General features: G+C 43.8%; 5 protein-coding genes across 5 annotated transcripts; all 5 read left to right on the top strand.

Annotated features, from left to right (window-relative positions):
• Nucleotides 1-2,112: 2,112 nt before the first annotated feature.
• F5891DRAFT_1184262 (uncharacterized protein) lies at nucleotides 2,113-2,903 on the top strand (the record flags this gene model as incomplete). Its single annotated transcript, XM_041366410.1, has 3 exons — nucleotides 2,113-2,244; nucleotides 2,299-2,736; nucleotides 2,787-2,903. 3 exons carry the CDS (start codon nucleotides 2,113-2,115, stop codon nucleotides 2,901-2,903), a joined length of 687 nt encoding a protein of 228 aa, XP_041230421.1.
• An 817-nt stretch (nucleotides 2,904-3,720) lies between these two features.
• F5891DRAFT_1184261 (uncharacterized protein) lies at nucleotides 3,721-4,400 on the top strand (the record flags this gene model as incomplete). Its single annotated transcript, XM_041366409.1, has 3 exons — nucleotides 3,721-3,849; nucleotides 3,898-4,032; nucleotides 4,086-4,400. The coding sequence occupies 3 exons, from the start codon at nucleotides 3,721-3,723 to the stop codon at nucleotides 4,398-4,400; spliced, it is 579 nt and encodes a 192-aa protein (XP_041230420.1).
• Nucleotides 4,401-8,889: 4,489 nt separating this feature from the next.
• Nucleotides 8,890-9,636, top strand: F5891DRAFT_1184260 (uncharacterized protein; the record flags this gene model as incomplete). Its single annotated transcript, XM_041366408.1, has 3 exons — nucleotides 8,890-9,190; nucleotides 9,265-9,414; nucleotides 9,470-9,636. The coding sequence occupies 3 exons, from the start codon at nucleotides 8,890-8,892 to the stop codon at nucleotides 9,634-9,636; spliced, it is 618 nt and encodes a 205-aa protein (XP_041230419.1).
• Nucleotides 9,637-18,531: 8,895 nt separating this feature from the next.
• On the top strand, nucleotides 18,532-19,455 carry F5891DRAFT_944792 (uncharacterized protein; the record flags this gene model as incomplete). The annotated part of the gene is made up of 1 exon (XM_041374584.1): nucleotides 18,532-19,455. One exon carries the CDS (start codon nucleotides 18,532-18,534, stop codon nucleotides 19,453-19,455), a length of 924 nt encoding a protein of 307 aa, XP_041230418.1.
• A 476-nt stretch (nucleotides 19,456-19,931) lies between these two features.
• Nucleotides 19,932-20,207, top strand: F5891DRAFT_944845 (uncharacterized protein; the record flags this gene model as incomplete). Its single annotated transcript, XM_041374587.1, has 1 exon — nucleotides 19,932-20,207. A coding segment is annotated over one exon (276 nt), but the record flags the coding sequence as incomplete, so codon positions are not given.
• Nucleotides 20,208-26,412: the final 6,205 nt, after the last annotated feature.

Below are 26,412 nucleotides of genomic sequence, written 5' to 3'. Positions count from 1 at the left end.
TTATTTAATGATTCAACTAAATCCGTCGATCGAACCTGACATTCCAGTAACCTTTCAGGTCCATGCAAGTCGGTGCTTGAGTTTATAGCAAACTCTGAGAAAGAGGTCAAAGTATGTTTTGATAAGACTGATGGACAATGCCGGGACCTAACGATGATATCAGGAGTTCTCAGATATTCATCCAGAAGATTTTGAGACAATATCGCACATCGTTGATCAGATCCAAATGACCAAACAGAAACCAAGGTATGTTTTATCACACGGGTTCATTGTCTATATCACAATCGGTTGTCTATAGATTCACTTACAATTACATTAACTGCCATCTTCTTGTCGAAATGCCAACTCGTATACATGAAGTCCCATGCACAGTATTCAAGACGTGGTTTGACCAGTTCCTGGACTCTCTGGATTTCAACCGCACCCTCATTGACACAATTGTCTTCATGAATGCCGAGGTTAAAATGGAGGAGCTCTCCACCATCCCAGATATGACATTGTCTGTCATCGTAGGGAGCCCTCACAGACCTCTCAAGGAGGCCATCCCTGTTCTCATAGAAACCGCATTCTCTCAGCAAACGAATCCGCTGATGAATAAACTTCAGAAGCAAATTCATGCCAAGCCTGAAGTACTCATGGTCATTGCAACCCTCATAGGAGAGACCAAACCATACCATTCGCCTGAACGCTCGTCTACTGCATGGGATACCCTATTGCAAGAAACGCCAGCTCGCGAACTTAGCTCCTTCCTTGACCTCCAACCCTTGGATTCGAAGCCCACAGATCCCATCACCATACTCGGTCACCAGTGGTTGGGTCTCCAGACTATAGATGTTTGGGTATGGGTGAGAGGAGATAGTCCCATCAATATCAACCTTGTGACTGGGCCGCGCACGGCTCATGGTGTAAGTATTCCTTCGTTGTCTCAGCATAGTACTAACTAATCTTTTACAGAGACTGTACCCTGACCCACACATGGATGCCATAAATGCTATGATCAACCAGGGTCTACGCTTGGTGAAAAACAAGTTGGGTTCCCTCTGCAGAGAGGTAAACCAAGCGTGCAACCTCACACCTTTAGAAGAATCTCCTATCACCTTCCCTTTTGCTTGGGACCATATGTACAACTCCTTAATGGGGGCGTCAGGAATTACGGCCCACTCTCGTTACCTGGCATGGTACGCAAAGTCTGCCAGAGGTGTAAAGCGCGTGGAACACCCAGATTCCCACGACAATGAACCATCATCTTCAAACACTCACTCTCGCACTGATGCTGGACCAAATGCTACAGTCAGCAACAACTCTGTGCAACCTGGTACTTCCAGTGCACAAAACGATGATGTGCAACATGATGCTGGTAAGTCCAAGTCTAAGTCGAGGGGAAAGCACAGGGGCGCCAAGGGCAAAGGCAAGGGCAAGGGCAAATAGGATTGCTACTCGCCAGTGTGCTGATACATAATGGACATACAGATATCTTTGGATTGTTGTCATTGCTGATAGTCTCACTCACCTTGTGTATTTTTACTTGTTGTTCTCGTGTTTACATTCTGTGAATCTGTCTTGCATCATATGCTAGTTATGTGGTGTACAGTATGTGTCAGACCTGGACCATCCAATACCATGATGTCGGTTTATTATTTAGCCCTCAAAGCTTGAAGTGAGTGACGTCACAATGAACCTGGACCTTAGACTAAAGGTAATTAATACATCATCGAGCAAGTGTTTTTTTGTCTTATCGTTGTCATACTCTGAGTCGCAGGCCGTCCAATTACATCATGATATAACCACCGGGTGAACAATTAGTACATCATTAAATGTTTAATGAAAACCACAGGTTCCTTGGAGTGTACAATGAAGTAACAAGCACTCCAATTCAGAACTCACAGTCTCACACATGGATGTTATATTAACTGACGGCCATCATATTACATTCAGATGCAAGCTATCGGTACGTCTTAAGGATCTTGTGTTATTATTTCAGTTTGTTGACTTAGCATTCCCCAACCTTTAAATTCTCAAGTGTACCCCATCAACTCTTCAGGTCCCCACTGCGTCGACTACCTTCGCTACATCAGGTTTTATTCTCAGTGCTCATAATATTGCACTATAATTATGTCAGGCTCCGATTCCAACTCCCTGTCTGATTCTGAATTGAGGAACTCTCTCTCATCAGATTCAGAAAATGAAGGGTTCAGAGTCGTCGCCCCACCAAGTGAGGGCGCCACTATTGAACATTACAAGAAGGTACATTCCAGTTTACTCCATGACTTAGATTTCACTTGTGCTAACTAATGTCAGTATGTAAAGTATCTTCAACCTCAAAAGGGTCAGTTGGAGAATCACAATGCGTGCCTAAATGCGACAAACAATGTGCTCCAGTCACAACAGCCACGACATTTTCATAAAGGTGTCCGTGGCCACGCGTCTATATCTACTCCAACTTCAATGACATTGGCCCCAACTTCAATGACATCCACTGCTGCAACCGACAAATCTGATCTAGCCTTGGACAAAGTCTTTATGGAGTTGGGAAAGAAATATGCACTCACTGTCGAGATGTTTATGCTCGATGATTCAATTTTCAAATCACCCTGTCCGGATCCTCCTGTCAACATACGAAGTCTGTCTCGTTATGCCAAGACGTCAGCAGAGAAGGCAGCGCTCATCACAGAGCTCTATGGATGCATTGAGCATACACTGCACCCTTACATGCCAACTACGCATTTCATCAATAAGGTCTATTTTATCTTGCTCAATGTAACTCAGGTCTGACTGTTCTGCATTAGTTTTGCAGCGGAATGCAGCGCATACGCTCCTTGTACATCTATACATTATGGTCTGTAGCTGGGAGCATCCTCGACATGCCATCTCCAAATTTGCTGCATCGTTTGATTGCACTGTAGAGACTCATGCCTCTCATGGCATGATATGGCAGTTTCCACCAAGGAGCGCATAGCACGAACTTGTAGCGTCACTCAGTGTGCTATCTGCAGTTATTCCTATATGAGGCGCAGCTTTCTCGCGCAATGCACGCCATGTGCGCACCATTCCCACGCTTCGCGATGTATACGCGCACGCGCGTTCCCACGCTTGAGCGCCCTATAGCGCCAGCCATCCAGAAGCATCCATCCACTGTCCACCAAGCCCTCTAGTGCGTATATTTCTATTTCTCTCATTTGCATATTGTTCCGTCTTTATTTTTATCATGGACTCTCACTCATATATATCTTTACATACCTACTCAGTAGTGCTTTGGCTCCGCATGACCGCGCTTAGGTGCACTATATAAGCACCAGCAGTACATACTATTACTTACTTACTCTTCCTACCTTTCACTGACCTTTTCACCCAACTTTACTTACATACTTAATACCTAGAAAGTCACAGTAGAAATCTATTCATTAGCACATCGCATCTCACATCTCTTATCTTGCTTTATATCATCACTTAAGTCTAGTCTCTCTATTGTTTCCGCACACACACACACGCTTTCCCGCGCTTCGCGCTAATATGCGCGCACCTGCGCACTTTCTCGTGCTTTGCTTCAGTGCATATCTCTAGATCCTTGCTGCACTTGCTTCCCCTTAAGGGTCGAACATGCTTGCCATCTCAAGCATAGCAGACTAGGCAACACACGACCTACAACATTTTTTAGATACAGTCAGGAGCATCATTTGTTCCTCACAGTATAGTTGTTTCTACAGCACGGCTGTCCAGCAGATGACAGATGTGATTGGGTGGGTAGTAGGGAAGGGAAAGGAGTTCAACATACTCAATGCGCCTATTATCTACCCTAACCTGAAGGTCAATGCTAAGAAGGTATTCGGAAACTGGCTCATGATCGCTAAGGTAGGATCCCACATACTTCCTGGGACACTTCCTTATCTTTATCCATAGTTCATTAAGGTCGCAATCGGTGGGAAAATGTCAATATATTCCAAGTCCGGACGTAGCGGAGGCCTGAACCCCTACTCAAAACTATGGAAGCTGAAAGGTTGTACACCTGGTTTAATTGTGTGTGGTGTGACTGTGGTGTGTTCTGAATACTCCATCTAGATGTTAATTGATTACTAAATTTTGTCTAGCTTATTTTCATTTTGTCTCCTGATCAGCAGTTCCCAGGATCAGGCATCGGCACTATGTCATCAATCCCCTACTCGACCGTCTTCCGAACTGTGAAGAGATTTTTCGTCACCCAATGGAACCATGCATGTGTTCAAGACATCGTCAAGAATATGAACAATTATATCTTTGAAGATGTTGACAAGACATCACGTGACGTTAGCCACAATGTCGATGATACTGGCAAGGATCTTAGTGATTCACTAGATCGGGTCATGGCATGCTTAGATGATGATGATTCATCTGAATCAGATGATGAGAACTGTATCGTGGTGTAGAAACAACGATACTGAGAGGAACAAATGATGCTCCTGACTGTATCTAAAAAATGTTGTAGGTCGTGCGTTGCCTAGTCTGCTATGCTTGAGGTGGCAAGCGCGTTCGACCCTCAAGGGGAAGCAAGTGCAGCGAAGATCTAGAGGTATGCGCTGAAGTGAAGCGCGAGAAAGCGCAGGTGCGCGCAAGGTACAAAGGCATGGGAATGTGTGCGCGTGTGCTTAAGTGATAATATGATGCAAGAGATGTGAGAGTGTGAGATGTAAAGGAATAGAGTTCTACTATGTTCTGCTAAGTAGTAAGTGCTAGGTAAAGTGAGAGGTAGGAAAAGTCAGTTGAAGGAAAAGTAAGTTGGAAAGTAAGTTGAAAAGTAAGTAATAGTATGTACTGCTGGCACTTATATAGCGCACCTAAGCGCTGTAATGCGGAGCCAAAGCGCTGCCGAGTAGGTATGTAAAGATATATATGAGTGAGAGTCCATGATAAAAATAAAGACAGAACAATATGCTAATAAAGGAAATGGAAATATACGCACTAGGGAGCTTGGTGGACAGTGGATGGATGCTTCTGGATGGCTAGCGCTAGAGGGCGCTCAAGCACGGGAAGTGTGCGCGCATGGCGCACATTGCGTGGGAAAGCTGCGCCTCATATAGGGATAGCTGTGGATAGCGCACAGAGTGACACTACAAGTTCGTGCTATGTACTCCTTGGTGGAATCTGCCATATCATGCCATGAGAGGCATGAGTCTCTACAGTGGCACCAATTTCCCATTCTGAATCTGCAGCTCATATTCCTGGACCAGCAGCGGTCGTTGTTACGCCTGCCCTGAACCTCACTCATACTGTTGTGACCTCACTGTCCAAGCTTATCGTGGACCAACGCACATCTTCTGGGTCACCCACCGCTCCTGTTCCTAGATCCCCCCCTACTGATATTCCAGTCACTAATATACATAGTGCCACAACATATCGATATCACAGGAGAGAACAAGACTTCAGATGCGCCTCCTCGCCATTCTTCCCATAAGGCTTAGTTGATATTTGTATTTCCCCTCTGAGTTGTTGTCTACCCTTTCTATAGATATTCACAAGGTTTCGGTGTTTGCCATTGGTGTTTGAATATCATCAAATCATTGCGTCTGGTTCGAACTTGGTCTAAGTCTAAGTCCTATCATTATAATCTCAGCCGGTCATTGTGCTTGACCCCAAACCTATTAGAATAATCATAGGTAGTAGTGTCATCACTCCTGATGGTTTTGAACGCTGGTGAGTCAACTAATAATATCTGTTGCTGCAATGGCACTCAAATAATAAATTAAAAGTTCGCTGCAGATCTTTTAATTATCATTACTACGGAGTCTAGCTGTAACTCTAGCTAACATGCATATTATAATATTCCCTGGACCTCCGATTATTGCAACAGCCCAGAAGGTGAACATCCATCGACTTGCTTTCGTGCACCAGTGCTGACCTCACATCATTGACCGCTCGTTTCGAAAGCCTTCTGGAACCGAACAATCAATCAAGCAATGCTATCCTGGGGTTTTACTCGCCTGAAATGCGAACACTGTATTTACTATCAACACACCGATACTAGTACCCTACTCGTCATGATCCACATTGTCGATTCTTTACCGTTGGCAGCACTAAAACAGTACTCGCTGACTTCAAAACACAAAATGGACCGTGTCTGACCTTGGTGAAGCCCGTTTTTGCGTCAGGATCGCTATCGACCGTGATCGTACCTCCCGTGCTATCACTCTCTCCCAATGTGCACTCGTACTTGGAGGCGAACATAATGCACGCCTGCTGGGATACACTGATAGCAAGCTGAGTTGACACATGTCGCTCCATTAGCAGTTATTGCCTGGGTAGCGGTATACTGGTCACTTGGAGTGACACAGGTATGGTGTGACACGGGCACAGGCACAGGCTGGAATACCTTGGTTACCTACCCTCCACAGGGTCTGAATCTGGCATTGCAGATTCAGCAGAGGTGTCGACATACTTTAGGGCTCAGTCTGTCTTGATTATCATACTGCACCTACCCATTGTAAATGTTGATGCAATACATTTTAATTGTTTCACGCTTTCATTCAGAATAATTTAAGTACCCATCTAGATCAACCCAATAAGTATTCTAATGTGGTCACAATGACCATCAAGGTGAGCGTCGAAATTACGCAGAGCTCATTTTGAAGTGCATCTTGATGCCATCCAAAATGCAAATGCACCAATCACAATATGCTTACAAATGCTCATTTTGAAGTTTGGACCTATTATTTCAACAAGTATGGAAATATGTGTCATGATGCGATAATAATGACTATTAAAATGCTGACTGATTGATCACGATAGAATTATGCTGTCAAGGCATTTTAATGCATCAAAATGCCACAAAAAAAGTTCTGACATAATGAACCAGGTAACCTCCTGCCAGAATATGCTTCTTCTGATGAGGAGATGGATGTTGAGGGAAAGGTTGATCTTCCTGGTGAGGAGGTTGAAATGGCTACATAATTGCTCAGTGATAGATGTACATAAATCTTTTTCAATGCATGTTACCTATGCCACAATTGAATGATTCAATGATCACTCCCGATATCCAGAACTCGAAACTGTAGATTGAGGTAGATATCACCCGAAACACGAACACCCGAATGTCAAATTATCAGTGCCGAACCCCAAGTCCCAGGTGCCGGGTGCCGAGTCCCGAAATTCGGAACTCAGGATTTGACATTTGAGATGAACGACATCTCTCAGACAATGTTTAAATCAACCTATGTATATCTGTAAAGATTTTACTAACCCCCAATCCCCAAACCGAGATGTACCAACCCCTGAATCCCCAAACCTGAGACTGCCGGGTCTCGGGTTTGGGGGTTTGGGGGTCCTGGAACTCAGAACTTGGGGAAATTTGGGGAGATCAATAAAATTTGATTTACAATTGAGTTTATTGACAAACACATTGACTTACCCATGTTTGAAATATATTTTGTTCTACATACTGAGTTCCCAGTTCCAGACCCCCGAACCCCGAAACCCAAGACCCGAGACCCTGCAGTCTCAGGGTTCGGGGGTCCGGAACCTGGAACTTGTGGAAATTTGGGGAGATCAATAAAATTTGATTTACAATTGAGTTTATTGACAAACACATTGACTTACCCATGTTTGAAATATATTTTGTTCTACATACTGAGTTCCGAGTTCCGGACCCCCGAACCCTGAAACCCGAGACCCAGCAGTCTCAGGGTCCGGAACTCGGAACTCGGTATGTAGAACAAAATATATTTCCAACATGGGTAAGTCAATGTGTTTGTCAATAAACTCAATTGTAAATCAAATTTTATTGATCTCCCCAAATTTCCCCAAGTTCCGAGTTCCAGGACCCCCGAACCCCGAGACCCAGCAGTCTCGGGATTCGGGGGTTGGTACATCTCGGTTTGGGGTTTGGCACTGAAAATTTGACATATATATTTTGTGAGTGTTGTGCTTCTGGTGTCCATGCTTAGAAATAGGATATGTTGCACACCAGGGTTCAGGTGTGAGGTTTTTCCACTTCAGTCCTCGATTATTGGTCAATGCCACACATGGTCGATTCATGTTTTTGTGCTTAGGGGTTTATATTTGGTGGTCAATGGTAGGTATATGCACTCATAGTGTACATGTATCCTACGTGTTTGATTCACTGGTGGCTACATCAGCTGTATGTCTTGATGGAACATATCTAGGCTCACCCATATATGTACCCATCTATGTACAATTCCCCCACGTCAGCCCACCCATCTATGCATTATCCCCCACCTCGGCCCACCCGTCTATGTAATACATCCTATGTTGGCCCACACGTCTATATAATACATCCTATGTTGGCCCACCCATCTATATAATTATACCCCACCTCGGCCCACCTGTCTATATAATAAATATTTTATCGCACCCTCAGCCCACCCGTCTATTTGATATCCCTTTCATCAGCCCACCCATATATGTAATACTTTTCATGTCGGCCCACTTGTATATGTAATACACCCCATGTCAGCCCACCTGTCTATGTAATATTCCCCTACCTCGGCCCACCCATATATGTAATACACCCCCGTCAGCCCGCCTGTCTATATAACAATATTTGCCTTACATCTCTCTTCAGCCCAGCTGTCTATAATATCCTACTCTACATATTACCCAGATGGGCCCACCCATCTCCATGAATGGTCATATTCCCCCAGCCCATCTGTCAACATCAAGGATATACATATATATCATTGGCATACATGGGCCCACCCGTCTCCATCAGAAATAATATGTGTCCCGGCCCATCCGTCATCATCGAGAATATACACAACATGGGCCCATGATCCGCTGGCCCATCTCATATGGGATATTATGGAGGTTGGGTGGCCCGTATAATATGGAATTTGTCACTGAAGGGGCTCCATTATTAGATACGCACATATTCTGCATCCTCCCACACATGTTGCTGCAGCCACCATGTCAACTCTTCCGGCACCCATTTCAGCACTCGTGTCACCCATCTTGACGCCATCCCACACGCTAATGCATGTCCCCAGCCGGCGCCCATCGCCACCAATGCGTGAACCAACATGCACCACGTCATTCACATTGACACCAGCACCAACAGCTAACACCACTTCTTCTGCACACGCTGTGCCAACGCCAACGCCATGTGAAACACTCCGCACTCAACCAGCACCCACACGACACGTGGACTCGACACCATCAAGTGTTCATGTTCAGACCACGTCAGCAAGTGCCAACGACATCGAGATGTGTATGATACCTCACGTGCCACATCACTGGCACCTATTCTCGCACACTCATCATTTGCGCCACCATCCCCACCAGTTGTACCTTTACGGCCACCATCCGCGATATCATCGCCACCATCACTATCGCCCACACCTCACAAAACCTGGACTATGCAGCCCACACTGCCACCAGCAACCGCAACCCCGTACCACCCAACTGGGCACTGGCACCATGCGCAAATGACCAGTACACGCCAGCTAAGGCTGGCATGTCTTGAATGAATGCGGATGGAGAGATGCAGAGGAAGGGAGGAAGGAGAGAGGAAGAGATGAGCTAGAAGAGGAGGGAGAACATTGTGAGGAGGTGAGCCTTATCCCTGGACTTGCCGTCAAATGGCCACCTTCGAACACGACACCAGCGACACCACCACGACCCGCTGTAGGGATTCATTTCTGGCTGGGCTTGTAGAGACTGTTTTTACCTTACCTTATGTTGGCACTTTTGTAGCTTACATAAGCAAGTTATCTTTTCACCAGTTACCAGTATGAGTCTGAGAGATCAGCAAGTTTCTATCATATTTCCTCTCCTCTGAGCTTTGAGCCTGGTCCAGAAACCCTTTAGGGTCGAATAGCAGCTAGGTTCTGCAAGACCCAACATTGTTCAGACTCACCATCTGAATTGTTGTACCTTCACCACACCACCCGTCCAATGCCAGCACACACCAACACCAAGTGTTCGACCCAATGATACACCAGCAAATGCCAACAACGAAGAGATGTGAACGCGCAGAGTCAACAAAGCATTGGAAGAAGGGAGAACTGGAGAGAAGAGGGGAGGAAGACAGATGGAGGAAGAGAAAACTGGGAAGATGTATGAAGGAAGTTTGGAGGATGAAGAGGAATATGTGGAAGAGCCCACCTGTTACAATGGTATGTCACGTGCGGACTGGGATAATCTAACAGCGATGATCACGACAGTGATACCTCGTGCTGAGAGTCCAAGGTCGGCTCCTACAGACAAGTAAGAGTTGTGTACACTTGCGGAGGCGAGCGATGATAGCGGTTACAGGCAGAAAGGGTCTCAAGTCCTTCTGAAGGTGCGAGTCGAATGTCAAGCAAGTAGCTTTAGCAAGACAAGGAGTTCAAGGTAAAACCCAGTAAGATTAAAGTAAGGAACATCTACTGTAATCTTCGACCTTATATAAGGCTACTCTATCGTATCTAAGCTCAGCTTGAAGCTGGGTTCTAATCTGCTTATCTATTGAGTCAGATACCATGCATGAGGCAGGCTTCTATCTAAGATAAGGACCACAAGGCGTCCTTCTATCAGTACATGAGGCAACCATGAGGCTTGCCTTCTATCTTGATAACAAGAATAGGTCTTCTAGACCTATGTCATCATATATCATGTAAGCGATCCAGACCGCTTATCTAAGCCGGCATCTTCCGGGCTTCTCTTCTAGTCATCATCTGTCATCAAGGCCTAAAGGCCCGGGTATCGTGTCATTGCCATGCAAGGTGGCAGAGGACATATCTGTAGCTGGGGGCTCGTGCCATGTTACTGTAACACCACCCATAATGACGCCACTACCATCTCTAGCCACACCGCTACCATCTCTAGCCACACCACTACCATCCCTAGCCGTGACGATGCTTTCGACAGCGATGAAGACACTATGTCAGCAGTTGTTGCCGACCCATGCGCCAATATTTGAGTGTGCTCAGCCTCGTTTCCGCCCTCGCCACGCAGACACAGCGACCAGGGAGTACAAACGGACTCGAATGTCCACATCCAATGCATAATGTCTCTTACTCATATAACAACAACACACACACCATCCAGCCTATCACCAACATCTATACGCATCAAAGTTGATGACACATCAATGCATCGACCATCTGCATCTTTCAACTGGGCTGATAATGACAACGTGCACCTGTATACCCCACAGATACATCCGTGCGACTTTTTGTGCCTTCGCACCTCAACTTCAAACCTATTTTCGAGTTTACGACGATGACAACCCACACACATACATACGTCTCATGCTAATGTTAATTCATGTTCACATTGTTCAATAGATACACGTTCACATTCTCACTCATGGTGTCACTCACATCTATGACATTCACACTACCCTAGATATTTTGATTCTATTCCTTTTGATTCACATCCCCAACCACCTAAGCACTTCACTACCTACAGATTTCATTCTTTGCCTTTTCAGTCACCATCCTCATCACTGTTACATGCCCAGTTCTCATCTCACCGGCTCTCTTCGTTGCGACCCAGGAGTGTTGCATTTTTTAGGGGGGGTATTTGTAGTAGGAGGGTGTGGCCTCAGGGGCATCAGCCAGGGGTGTCAGAGGTCTCTGGAGGTGTCAGAGGTCCAGTAGTCCATAGATAGAGCCATGTTCTCATAGGGTTAGGTCTTCAGTCTATCACCACCAGCTGTTGCTTGGTTGGTTTGCTTGTCTCTTAGCTTGCTAGTGTGGCCCTCTCCACCAGTCCATGAGCAGACTGGTCTGCAACCAGTCCAGGCTTAAAGACTGCATCAATACAAACATTTTGAGCCTCTTATCTTGTCAAACAGGTAAGATTTGAGCAAGTTATGAGCATTACAGACAGGCTCGTATGACTTTTACAAGCAATTATTGAAATGCTCATAACTTTCCCAAATATTGACCATTTTTATGATCTCACCACTGATAAATGCGCCTCAATGAGCACTATCATACAGTAATATATAGGGTAGGGCTAGGGTTACAAAAGACCGGTTGCAACCAGTTTGAACCAGTTTTTGTTAGTTTTTCATTTTTGGGCTGATGGGAGGCAACTGAGACAGCAGTCCAGTCCAATTGCCAGTCTTTTTGCAGTCCAGCAACTGGACTTTAAAACTCTAAATATGAGTACTATTTATACTGTGCTGACAATGGCTGCTCAGCGGGACTGGAAAATACATCAGGTGGACATCAAAAGTACATACCTTTATGCAAGTCTGCAGGAGGAGATCTATATGAGGGTATCCCCAGGATATCCGAAGGATAGTTAGGAGGGAAAGGTATTAAAGTTGAAGCAGAGCTTACTTGGGCTAAAGTAGGCTAGATTCAAATGGAAAGAAGAGTTGGCTGGAGCATTCCAGGAGATAGGATTCAGTCAATTGAAGATAGACCAAGCAGTATATTTTAAATGCATCTCAACCAAACATATCATTATACTTCAAGATATCTGACCTAGAACAATTGAGTTGGCTATTAGGTCTCCATTGTCAAATGATTCTACCTAGGCAATGCCAAGAATGTCCAAATGCTCATGGAAGCAGAAAGTATCCTATCCATGGACCAGTCTCCCAGCATGCACACAGAACTTCAAGCCATGCATAATGTACCTTACTAATGAGCTATTGGCTTGTTGATGTACACAGCCATGAGCACTTGCTCTAACATAGTGTTTGTGGTCACAATGCTGTTGCAGTTTATGTAAAATCCTAGTGGGTTCTATTGGGAGGCCACCAAGCATGCCATCCAGTACCTAAAAGGGGCAGCTGAGTTTGAGCTTACTTTAGGGTCCACTGATGCAGGTATTAAAGCATTTGTCAACACTGACTGGGCCTTGCAGCCTCACAGACATTCTATGAGCAAGTACATAGTACTGCTCAATGGAGGTCCTGTAGCTTAGAGTGCTGTAACACTTGGGTCGGCATTGGGCATGTATTTCATCGAAAATACATCATACATTCCTCAACATTCTTCCGATCTTCCAAAAGTTCCGCGCACCTGTCCAAGTCATCTGAAGGTCGTCCATTTAACTCTGAGGCCCTTTTTTTTAGCCTTTCCGGTTCCCCATACCATGTCCAGTCCTTGTCCGTTTGACTTCGCTGGTGCATTTTTCACTTAGTTATCTGTTATTGATTATGTCTAGGGGCTCATATATTGAAAACCCTTGCTAATATGTATAGATATGCACCTTGTGTATTATTACATGTATATCTTTGTAGTGGCTCACCTTGAGTCTTATTACATTTCAGATGTCTTATCTCACTACAGTTTTTGCCTACACATATTCCGGACTTTCACACAGTAGGATATATTCTGGTTTACTAATACTTGCAATGGACTTCACTTCCCTTGCTACAAGTCATAGTTAGTAGAGTCACTTACAGATTTTAGTACCTCATGCAATTGATCTTTGTTCATTCAGAACGATTGTTTGGCCTGACCGCTGCCATTTTTACTATTGAATTCCTTAAGTCTTCGATGAGCTTTGCTAGTTATACTACGCAAAGTTCTATACTTCGACAAACCACTATATTCTATACCGGAAACCTTGTTGTTTCATTGGAGGCTCACCAAAAGCTTCACACAACCTCGGACCTTCGTTTCTTGATGTCAGACCTCGACTGGACACTTCAGACAACTCATCAGTCACTTCGGACAATTCTTTGGAACTCTAAATGTACTTGAGGTATCTTTTCCTTCTCTCTCCTTTGATCTTAATAAGATTTCCCTTGCATTTTATATCAAGAGATAATCCTACAGGCAGTCTCTTTGGGATGAACATCTCACTTGCACTATTGAGTCTTAAGGTAACATCTTTTGTATAGCCCACCAGAAATCAATTCTTTATAGTGTACAGAAGTAGCTTATAATCATGCTATCTACTGCAGAAGCTGGGTACATTGCATTAATAAGTGTAGCTCAAGAGGTACTGTACCTTCAGCTACTCATTAATGAGCTCTATGAAGTGCCAAGCCTCCCTACCTCCATATTCTGTGATAACCAAATGACCATAGTTTTAGCCTCAACAAAGAAGTTTCAATCATGTACCAAGCATATAAATTTGCATTACCACTTCATATGCTGATACATAAAGAACAGTACCTTTGAACTTCTCTATTATCCAATAGATAACAATATTGCTGATGCCTTCACCAAAGCACTCCCTCATCTATATCTCCAAAAGCTTCATACCTATATAGGACTGGCATGTGCTCAAGGGAGAGTGTTGAGGGAGAGCAGACTAAGAGATTTGAGAGATAGGAACAGCCAGAGAATGATAAGGTTGCTGGTTCAAGTGCAAGCCACAACTGGCCAATGGGTAGCGCTGAGATGATGTTACACTGAGTCCTGGAATATGTGTCAAAAATATATGTTTTTGTTTCATTTTTTATTTACTCACTATAAAGTCAAGCACCCTAACACACAAACATTTAAGTTCTTGAATAGAAGCTGAGATATAAGTATTTTTATAGTTGATTCATGTATGTTAGTCTCAGCTGATAAAAAACCATAGTGTACCTTGTTATTCTAGGTATAATACACATTAATAGAGTTCTTGAATAGAAGCTGAGATCATACCTTGTCATTCTAGCTCCATTGTTCCTGTTCCCACGAGTCTATTCATAATGTAATCAAGTCTTCACACTATCAGGGCTATGCAAGCACACAACAAAGAGCAGGGCAATAAGCAAAAGCTGTTATTGTGCCAGCTCCTTATTGCCTTAGGGGCCTATGGCCTGGTGAGAGGAATTTTCATCATGATATAAGTTATTCCAAATTTGTATACTCCCCTAGATTGGGTAACACAAACAGAGGTAAGGCAGTTAGGGTAGTGACACATAAGACCCTTTATAAGATTGAAACTATTTCTATCCCTGCTGCCTTTCTAACTTTTCTCTCCCACTACTGACCTAGGCCCTATCTTTAAAGAAGGTGGGTAGCTGGAGTAATGTAGCTTAGTGGTCAGCCTAGCCCCTTATGTCAAAGACCAAAATCTATGCTCCTCATACAGCAGAAGCCTTGTTCCTCAGCCTCCTCACTTAGGGGCCTGGATTGGCAAAACAAGAAACTGAGGAAACTAGGTAATAACTATAGAATCCTAGATAAAGGTAGAAGATAATTATGTGAGTAGTAAAAATACAAACATAATCTAAGGAAAATGTCAGAAAAAGATGCTACATAAAAACCATTAATTTCTGCTTAGTGAAAAGTTAAGCTTGACAGCATGTTATGTAAGGACCTGAGAGACAATGCAAAAATGGCCTCTACAAGGCTATAAAAACTTCAAGTCCTCCAATGGATTGAATTCTAAAGGGTAGCTCACTATGTTTAAACTCAACAGTGGATGCTGTAGTATTGAAGAAAGAGGAGGTGAGCATCTCTAAAAGCTTAACTGCACACATAGGTGTTGATAAAACAATAACACTAGGTCATGGCACATTATTATTAACTCATAGGCTTAGCTGAAATCACTCTCCCACTGCCATCATTTTCTTTATTGCCTTCATCTGCTTCTGATACTCAGTTTGATTTTAATGTTGCTAAATAAGTGGAGCTGGACTGGATGTCCAATAATTACCTCAATAAGTTACAGCAAATGTTTATGGACATTCAACTGGTGTATATGTTGCAGATCTTACTAACCCTCTCATACATGCATTTATTGTACTGCCCACCTATGATCATTCTCTTGGTCCCACTATAACACCAGCTCCTGGTTCTTCTACTCTCTAAATTTCACTTATTATGCTGCCTACCTCTGATCATTCTTTCTATCCTACTGCAACACTGGTTCTCAGTTCTCCCACTCTCTCAATTCCTATAATATCACTATCTGCTTCATTACTATGAAGCATCTGACTTGCCAGGTGATGGTACATTGTGCTGCTAAGCTAGGATACCTGCACAAGAATGAGGAGTGAATGAAGACTTAATGGGAGAAGGAGATCATTATGAGAAAAAAAAATCTTTTGGAGATGACAGAGAACATTGTTATTAGTGAAACATAAGAGGCAGATGCAGATGAGAAGAAAACAACAAAGATTTCATCTATCTAGTTGATAGAGAGTTAGGCAAGAGTGAGACAGACTAGCAGGCCTAGTTAGAATACTATTCTAGCTTAGACTTGTCCCAGTATTTTAGGCTGTTATCCTTCAAAAAATCAGTTCACAACTACAATTACAACTACAACTATACATAATATCTCAATTTTACCGTTTTCTGCTAACCAGCCCATTTCAACTTACCTGTCTGAGCCAGATCTACACCACCAAATCCTAATTATATATTTGTATGGTCTTTGCATGTATAATACTCTTTGTAATGAACTCCATGTCCTCCATAGTTTCATCCACAGATGGAAATAGACCTGTGGGTCTAATATGTATGGCCTGTTAGCCATGTGAGTCTGGTCAGCTAGTATTATTTCATTGTCCTCGTATTACTATCAAAGAAAATACTACTACAATAATCTAAGAAGTAATACATACTCTCACATATATACAAGGGTTTGCACCCTCAATCAATGGAATAACAACAAAGCATTGTCTTTTATATACATCTATAGCTATGATGATGATTTGACTCATGAGTTCGACTGTTACAGTGGACATCATAGAGATGGTAGAGGTGGAACTTCTAGTCTAAGCACTTTAGAAGTAAATCACAGACACCTTGCTGAACAACGCTACCTAGGGGTGGTGGTGTGAGTGAGGAGATTAAGACTCAGGACTTATTATACCTAAGCCTTTTTTATTGTGTTAGTAGTGCTATGAGATCACCTAATGACTTGGACTGATCAACACAATAGCCTGATTTGATATTGTTGTCTCAGTGAATCTACAAAGTCTTTGTCTCCCTCCAAAAGAGTATCCCAACCCTCCTCATTCTCATTCTCAACATTACTCAGCTTCTTGTTCATGGCAGAGGGCACATTTGAGATTTTAAGTGCCTCATTAATGTCACTTTTGAGGTGACCCAAAGTGGCTAGTTTAAGAAGGTGCAGAAAGATGAATGATGGATGGGGTCGAGCCCACAGGTGATGGGCCATAAGGAGACCATAGACGAGCTAAAAAGTTTGTATATTCCCATAGTAGTAGACACAGGTGCAAAGATTTCATAGCTTGGGTTGGATCAGATAGGAACAAAGAGTTAACAGGAACAGACTCACCAAAGGAAAAGAGCACTTGGCCATTACACTATATTACTAAATAGTCTTTGTAAGTGCCAAGTTACTAAAGAGAGTACATGTCTTGCCAGATCATAGAATTTTGGGTGGTATTTAGTATTATGCTGCATCACTTCATATAGTTGACACTCACCACCCTCCACCCTGCTATAATACTCAAGCTTACATTAGGCCTATATCAAGCTATTTTACAATATATGTCAATATTATTCTATCCAATCATATTTCTAGCTGTCTGATTGAACATTTGCCAGATCCAACGATTAGGTTCTTTTGCTTTCATATTAGAAATTGTTCTTCCTATGTCCTGTCCTATCAGATCTATCCCCACTAGGTGCATAGTTAGTTGTTTTCATATCACTAATACTATACTATAGACCACATTATCATATGTCTACAGTACTATGTGTCTTATTATATAAGACCTCAGACCTGAAAATTATCACTACTACTTTTGCCTATATCTTTCTGATATATTTCTAATACAACCCAACCTGAAAGTATCATACCTGATGTTTTTGTCTTCAGACTATCTTCTTTTTTATATAACTAACTATTTTATTTTCCCAGTTAGCAATCCCTTGAATTGAATACACTTGTCTCACAAATATAGCAGACTAGGCTGTGCAAGACCATAACATTTATATTTGACTGAGTGCTTACTTTGTATAGTGTCCAACCATTGTTATATTCCTACACTGCCCTTTGCTATATCATATCTTCCCAATTAATATTAAAACTGGTCACTGTTGTAGCAGACAAATTTCCATACCCTCCACATGCAATACCATTACCAACTTGATTGAAGATAATGTCAGAAATACTTTATTACCTGCACCAATTCTCAGATGCACACATGAAGCTCAAACAGCAAGCTAATGATCCACATCAAGTTGCATGCTACAAATAAATCTGGATTGGGGTAGGTTAGTTCAGGAACATTATATGGGAAGCACTTATTCTGTGAAGTAAAGAGTTCTTAAATTGAGGTCAGCTGCATATGCAGAAAAACATGATTGAAACTATTAATTGCTTCTTGGTGCACTGTTTGGTCCTTTGTAGGTCTCAGTATTCTACTATTCTTCTCAGATGCTTCCCCCCTGTGTAATCTCCAAACATCCCTCAGACAGTACTCATTACACAAAACACGTACCACCATTTGACACTCACACAACTCATGTTCCAGCACATGTTGGATTCTGACTAAGCACGAGGCACGAGCACGAGGTAAGAATAAGGTCTATGCCTGTTTTGAGAAAGAAGACTCATGCTTCTTTCTTCCTTTCCCTTCGTCAATCAATACTTGCTCCTTTCCTCTCTCCTATTCTTCCTTCAAATCTCTGACCTGCCTGTATTGAAAAAAATAAAAACCGAACTCTTTCTACACCAAAACTTGAAATGGATAGATTACACTCTGATTCAAGTTTACTGGTATGCCCTGCTTTTACGAGCGAATGCTACCGCGCCTCTCACGCACCTTTCATTTCAGCCACCATCACAGAGGAACAAGCTGCCGAGTCTCTCCGTTTAGTTTGGGTCACCACCAACGAAGACCTTTGCACTCAGTGGCAGCAACAGCTGACAGAAGACACTCGCCTTCGTGCCGAACAAGAACTCACAGCTGAAGCGGAAGCTACTCGCCTCTGTCAAGTCCACCAGCTAGAGGAAGAAACAGCTCGCACAGACGAGCGAAAGAAGAATAGATTCAAACATACCGACATCATGATGCATCCTCAGCCAGACACCAATGAGGAAGAAACTTTCGTTTCTGATTTCGCCTTAAGGAAAATTGACAAGGGACACTTTGTAGAGCTTTACTATTGGACCAACTCTGGCTTGGAGGAAGCTCTCTTCTCCTACAGCACCAGAGACAATGAGGGACTCATTCCTTCAGAGCAGGATGGAGCTATGGTTTGGATCAGCGCGGCGGCATCCAAGCCTTCCAAGCACGTGGTCCCTGACCGTTTCCTCTCCCCAGTTGACTTTGCACAAGCTGTTCCTCGGATTGTAGCCGCTCTCGAGGAACACGATTGGCCCAATCAACGTGTTTTAATGCTTGCAAGGTTCTGGGGAGCCATTATGACTCACCGTTACTGGAATTCCAACAACCAGATCGCCCAACGGGCTTTAATGATCTATCAAGAGGAACAGCGGAGGGCGTGGCACATGGCTGTTGCACTAGGCAATGGTGCCTGGGACCTCTCCATCATCAGTGATACCATGCTAGCTTGTCTTTTTGACCGCGTACTTCGTGAATCTCGTCATCGAGATCATGAATCTCAGGTCAGTACTTATCGACTCGCAGCCAAAAAACAGCACTAATTATTTCTTTCGTTCACAAAATCACGCCTTCAAACCATGCCTTTGACACTTACTGTGTTTTCTGTTTGCATTCATGTCATTGATGTACTCTAAAAATTACAATCTCAATTGATGCCTTTTGCATTCACCACTGCATTGCATCTGCGTTTGCGTGTCTCACTCCTGGTTGTGTCTCCCATTCTTGCATATAACATCACGTTCGCATCATTCTACGGCAACAGATGAACAACATCCCACCTCCATGGAGCAGGAATCACGACTCTTCTTATAGCAGTCGTTCGCGAGGCAGACACTCAGAGTCTTCCTCTCACCATCGTTCTCGACACTCACATTGATCCAAGACCCCTCCCCTTCGGAAATGCACCTTGTCTCCCCCCTCAAAGGCAGCCAAGAAGGGATCTGAACACCATGCTGCACATCAGACATCCTCCAAGCAGGTTTTTTGAGAAGGTGCACACAGCTCTCGCTCCTCCACTGTGTGTGCCATCTGCCTCAGAAGGAACAATCACAGTTTCATTGAATGCTCTGCAGACCGCTTGTGGGATGGCGTCCAACCTACAGTTGCCACCAGATCCAACAAACAGCTCTTACTGCGCGCCTCCAACAAACCTCTTTGCATCAACTGGCAACGGTCCAAATGTACCAGCCAAGCACACGACGATCGCCATATTTGCTCGGGTTGTCTCGCCACCACCCATGGAGCTCAAAGCTGCCCTCGAGTACAGAAAATTGCACCCGATGTCTCCTTATAATGCTCATATGTGGGAACACCAACTGGCCATCCATAGTCTGCTCGACGACTATCCAACTCTACCCGATAGCTTACGTCTCGGTTTCAACCTCACCTTCCCTTGCATCACCTCATCACAAACACCCCCAAACCACCCTTCCCTCCTCACTTTTCACGAAGCCTTTGACAAGTTGCTTGCTCGTGAACTGCTCACTGGGCGCTATCTCGGCCCTTTTTTGCATATTGAACTCTTACATTTACTCGGTCCTTTTCAGTCTTCGCCCATCTCCATCATACCTAAGTCTGGGAAACCAGGGAAATTCCGCATCATACAGAACTTTTCTTTCCCACTGGTGCCTTCACCAGCCTTCCCCAATATATCTATCAGTGCCAGAGTTGACTCAGACACCTTTCCGTGCTCCTGGGGAGCATTTGAGTCCATTTGCGCCATCATCTGTTCCCTCCCGCTGGGGTCTCAGGCAGCCACTCACAACGTGGCTGAAGCTTACCACACAGTTCCTCTGCACCACTCCCAGTGGCCCGCAGCTGTCGTGCTCCTTCCTGGCAGGTCCTTTTGTGTGGACACGTGCATATCCTTTGGTATGGGCCCTTTGGCTGGAGTCTATGGCCATGTAGCCGATGCAGGTGCTGACCTTCTTCGTGCTGCAGGTCTCGGACCACTCGTGAAATGGGTCGATGACCATCTCTTTTTTTGCATTCGCCGGGAGCATCTGGAGAGTTACAACCTAGGGCGGGCCTTTACACATTGTTTGCTGGAGCATTCGGGCCAGCAAATATCTGGAGGGAGACTATGGTACAAGGGTGAGTCATTTGACAATGGCACCTTTGATGTTTACACCGAAAATTGTCGCTTTCCGTTACAAGACCTTTCCTCCCGCTCTCCTCACTCGACATTTGACTCAGAGTTCACCTTCACGTTCGAAGACATCGACAGTGTTTCCTTTCCCCTTGGCATCCCTTGGGAATTGTCGAAAGACACTGCCTTTGCCTTCACCACCCTGTACCTGGGGCTTTGGTGGAATATCCCTGCTCGAACGGTCGAACTATCAATGCTGAAAAAAGCGAAATACTTGGTCTGCATTGTCGAATGGAATTTGCGGGAGAGACACGCGCTCCTGGACGTCCAACAACTTTACAGCAAGCTTTTACACTCCTGCCTGGTTGTCCCAACAGGTCGCGCTTACCTCACCTCTATGGAAGCCATGCTTGGCATCTGCGGTTGTCGTCCTTTTGTCTCACATCACCCCATTCGACATATCGATGAAGACCTTGACTGGTGGACTGCACGATTGCATTCACCCTTTGTTGGGCGACCCATCACGAGATTCCCCCCTCTCATCGACCTCCACGCCTTTTCAGATGCGAGCTCCTCCTTCAGCATTGCAATTATTATCGATGGGTATTGGAGGGCGTGGACTCTCCGCAACGATTGGCAGACCCTCAACGGTCAATGCGACATTGGTTGGGCAGAATCAGTTGGATTCAAACTGCTCGTTCATTCCATCCTCAACTCCAGACGCTCCTCCTCCACAGCCTATTATTGCGTGTTCTGTGACAACCAAGGTGTTGTCAATGGTTGGCGAAACAGGTGTAGCTGCAATAGAGAGACCAACCTGGTCTTTCGACGAATCAATGCTTTGCTCGAGCTGCATGGCAATAGTGTCTCCTTCCACCTCTGCTATGTCCCCAGTGCTGAAAACCCCACAGACAGTCCATCACGAGGGTTGTTCCCCCTGCGTTCACTCCTCCTTCCTCCCATCCTCTTGCCAGGGGACCTACATCTCCTCCTTCACGATGTGGACACCCACTCCACTGGGATGCAATTTGTGGGACACCGTGAATGCACAACTCACAATGAGATTGAGCACGAGGACGAACCTGATGACGAAGAGTGGGGAAAGCTATTGCTGCAGCTTCGCAGCACATGGTCTGACTAATGTTTCTCACTTCACAGCGACGACTCCCATCACCATCTCTGAAACAACAGCACACACTCGCCCATATGACATCTCCCTAACCCCAAACCCTTCTTCATTACGCCCTCACTGCCTAGCTTGTGATCATTTGCGCTTGTGGCGGCCCCACGTCACTCGCTCTCGTCGAGATCACACAGGTTCACTCGTCAATATCACCGACAGCGACATAGATCGCATCATCACAGTCCTCTCTCACTCTCATGCGCAAAGCATGCGGGAGACTTATGGTTCCGGTATTCTTGTGTTTCACGTGTTCTGTGACACACGTGCGATCCCAGAAGAACAGCGCTGTCCAGCTTTGTCAGTGCTCATTTTGGCTTTCATAGCGGCTTGCTCGGGTTTATACTCTGGAAAAAGCTTAGAGAACTACTTCTATGCTGTCCACACATGGCACTTATTGCATGGTCAGCCTTGGTATGCAGATAGTGACCAGTGCACTCTCGCCATGGCGGGAGGAAGACGCCTTGCGCCTACCACCTCCAAATGACCAAAACGCGCACCTTTCACGATTGACATACTAGTGGCCATTCGTTCGACCCTGGATTTGTCCTCTCCATTGCACGCTGCAGTGTATGTGTGCCTCATGACTTCATTCTTCACCATTGCTCGTGTCAGGGAGTTCACTGTTCCCTCCCTTCATGGATTTGACCCGCAATGCCACATCAAAGTGAGTGATTGGCGCTACGACACCGACCGCCACGGCTTTTGTGTCGCTATATTACACTTACCCCGGACAAAAATTTTGCTCCTCGGAGAAGATGTATACTGGGCGGCTCAGTCTGGACCATCTGATCCAGATGCAGCCTTGTCCAATCATCTTTCTGTGAATCAGCCGCCACCTAACACTGCTCTCTTCAGCTGGAAGCACCACGCCGGACTGTGCCCTCTCATGAGGAGCGAGTTCGTCAAGTGTCTTCAATCTTCCAGTGAGAAATTGGGACTTGGCTCATTGAAAGCGCACGGTCTCCGCATTGGGGGAACCCTGGAATACCTTCTGCGCAGGGTACCTTTCGAAAACGTCAAAACTATGGGACGGTGGAGTAGTGATGTGTTTGTGTTGTATTTGCAGAAGCATGCTTTAGTGATGGCGCCATTTCTTCAGGACAAGCCAGTCCTGGAGCCGTTTATGCGCTATGCGCTCCCTCCTCCACTTTAAGTGATTGTGAGTCCATTTCAAGCTCCTTCTGTTTGGGGATTCAGCTCACGCTGGATGTGTCGCTCGCTCCTTGTCTCAGGGTATCTCAGCTCAGCTTTCTCCCAAAGGCGTACCTTGGTCTAAAGCCCCGGTGGGCTTTGCCCAAATAGACTTGTTATATGCTTGTTATATGCAGATTCCTATCCATCGTACCATATTGTACCTTACCTCCCTAATGCTCTGACCAATGTCATGTGATCTTTGTCCTTCCCAGTCATCTTCAAACTAAGAGCATAGACTCAAGTCTGAGAAGACATTTCAACAAATTATCAATAGGTACTATGAATGTTAACCATAGACCCCTAGTACCAACTACTCACAATTCCTACTAGTGATAATGATGCTGTCTTCTTTGATGGACATATTTCTGATGTGTTGGGAGCTCTCGCAACCTTTAAGAGTGCTTCAGGGGAATTCAATTCTCTATGCAAATTTATTGTAAGACATTGTCGGCAATTTTTTTTCACAGGATTACCTATTTGGGTGGAAATATACTGCGGGATGTCAAACTGGCTCACATGATGTGCACCTGGACACCAAAGGCCAATGAACTCTCGGAGCCATCCTGGCATGATACACCAACTTGGTTTCACCAAATCCCCCTATCAAAAGAAAAATTAGAAGGTGTGATACATCAGCCAGGCCATATTGAGTTTTCCAGTAAAACCTTACCATTTTGGGCTTCACTGCTCGGCCACCTCATCGCATTGCTGGAGTCATACATGATAGAGGCTTAGCAATGGAAAACGAGAAGGATGCACATGGATTCAAAGAGATGGTTAGCAGGCTCTCAAATCACTGTTTGATCCTGTTCAGGTACATTATTGGGATGCCGGTGTTGTGAAAACTCTTTTGACTGACACCACACTGGCTTTGAGTGGCATACTGACTCAGGTATGTCATTCGTGTTGTGATCATCCATGCTACTGATTTTTAATATATGATTTAAATTTTAGACAAGTCTGACAACATGCCTGATTTGGGAGCTCAGGCCGAACATGCTAAGCCTCCAAGTCAGAAGTCTCCTGGAATACGTATATTCCAGGATTTGAAGACCATTGTTGCATGGTATGCAGCAGTCTCGACACTCTGTTCATCACCATATACCAACATTTCAAGAAATAGTGAAGTGGGGTAAAACTTAAATAGACCTCTGGATATAAGTAACATATTTTCTCCAAGGGTTAGGATATACACATTTTTAGTTACATCTTCACATGCATACCTGGCTTACTTTTACCAATATTCTTCAATGTTGTCCTATGTGTGTCTAATCAGTCATTTCTGAGTACATTAAAATATGATCTATTACTAGCAACTTATACTTCTACCTAGCAGCTATAAGATCTTTGTATTGACTTATATTGTTCATTCCTATAAATCACTAAGCTTTCTAAATCAAAAATGATCATTGCTCACCTTAAAATATCCAGAGTTAAGTTTCTAATTTACTATAATTTTGAAATGTTGTATTAATACAAGTTCTTATTTATAATAATTATCAGATGAAATATATACAGACTGGTAGTTAAGATTTACTGATGAGCTCAGTATATGTAATACTTTGTAATTAGCACATTTTTTTGTTACTTGAAGGTCTTATATGAAAGTATAACAACAATACTATTATATATGATAAAGACTTCTTGCTAGTCCTTAAGTTCACAGTCTCCAATTTTTCTAGTTTTTATAAGAGGTAATGTGGTGAGTTCTTGGAAGGATTTAGTTTGTTGTTCTCTTGTATAATCTTATAAAATGTTGTAGAATATTCTGTGTTCTGAATAATTTGTTAGGTTTGTTTCAGCCTAGTAGGTCACATTTTAACCTATGGAAGTTTGTTGTCCTTCTATTTGTGTCTCACTTTCTGTTTTAATGAGGTGTATAACATCATGATTTCGATTGCACGAGTGATATGGATCCTGTGATAGCTCCTGCAAATCCACAGCTAAGGAAGGATGATACAGATCTATTCTATTCCTAGCTATTTACACCCTAATTGACTGTAGTTTATATAGTAGCAGAAGCTTTATTCAATGTTATTTTTTCTTCTGTAATCATATTTATTGGTTCCTTCTCAACCAAGAACATAGGACAAAGCCGAGGGATAGAAATAGTTACTCAACCAAACCATGTTATCATTGCTAGACTTGTTGTAGTCTGCACAGGACAACACATCGGCTCTATGTTCTGCACTGATATAGCAGGGCAGCCCTTGAATCAGCCTTCAGAAGTTGATATTTTAGATAGGGGCAGGGCTAACAACCATCTGGCTGACCCCATTCTGAAACTCTGGATTCAGGCGAATGCTTCACCATTCTATGCCATTTCGCTCTTCTGGTTCTGGGATTATTTACTGAATCTGCATTACCCAAATGTACAATTCAAGTATCAAAAATGATTTGACCCTAGGCATCCTCACAGATGCCTGCAAGTCTTCTATTTTAGGCGACTGAGTCTGATGACACAGATTCAGGTTGCCACAATAGCCATTGTATGATATACATCGTGATCCCCAACTCTATGGAGTAGAGAGAGGGTTCTTGTAATGGTTGTGCTTAGGGTCTGACTTATTATTTCTCACTTCCGTTCACACAGTTATTGCACTCATTTATTTCTCTAACTACAGCTACTACACCTCGTTCTTTGGCCAAGGCAGTGGCTACCTGTTTATTCCCTTCCCATGTTAGACACCACTGTGTTAATCCGATGACACACATCAAACTTGTTTTGTAACTTGTTTTGTGCATGGTTATAGCTACTTTTGAGCCTTATTGTTTCTCACTTTACCCTATAAAAATTCTAAGAAAATTCTACAACACAGTAAGAATTAATTTGAGTAGTTTTCAGACTTGACAAACCTATAATACTACATAACAAGTTCAAATTGGCACTTATCCTATTCAAAGATTAGGTCGAAACATACTATAATATATTACTCAGCATTTTTTCTCACACACTCTTCATACATGTTCTGAAACATATTCAATATAACATTTTAACATATCAATAGTTCATAGGTGATCAATGGCTTAGTC

This window comes from Suillus fuscotomentosus, assembly GCF_016647785.1.
Source record: "Suillus fuscotomentosus strain FC203 chromosome Unknown F5891scaffold_9, whole genome shotgun sequence".
Lineage (NCBI taxonomy): Eukaryota > Fungi > Basidiomycota > Agaricomycetes > Boletales > Suillaceae > Suillus > Suillus fuscotomentosus.
This window is presented reverse-complemented; position numbering and strand designations above follow the sequence as displayed.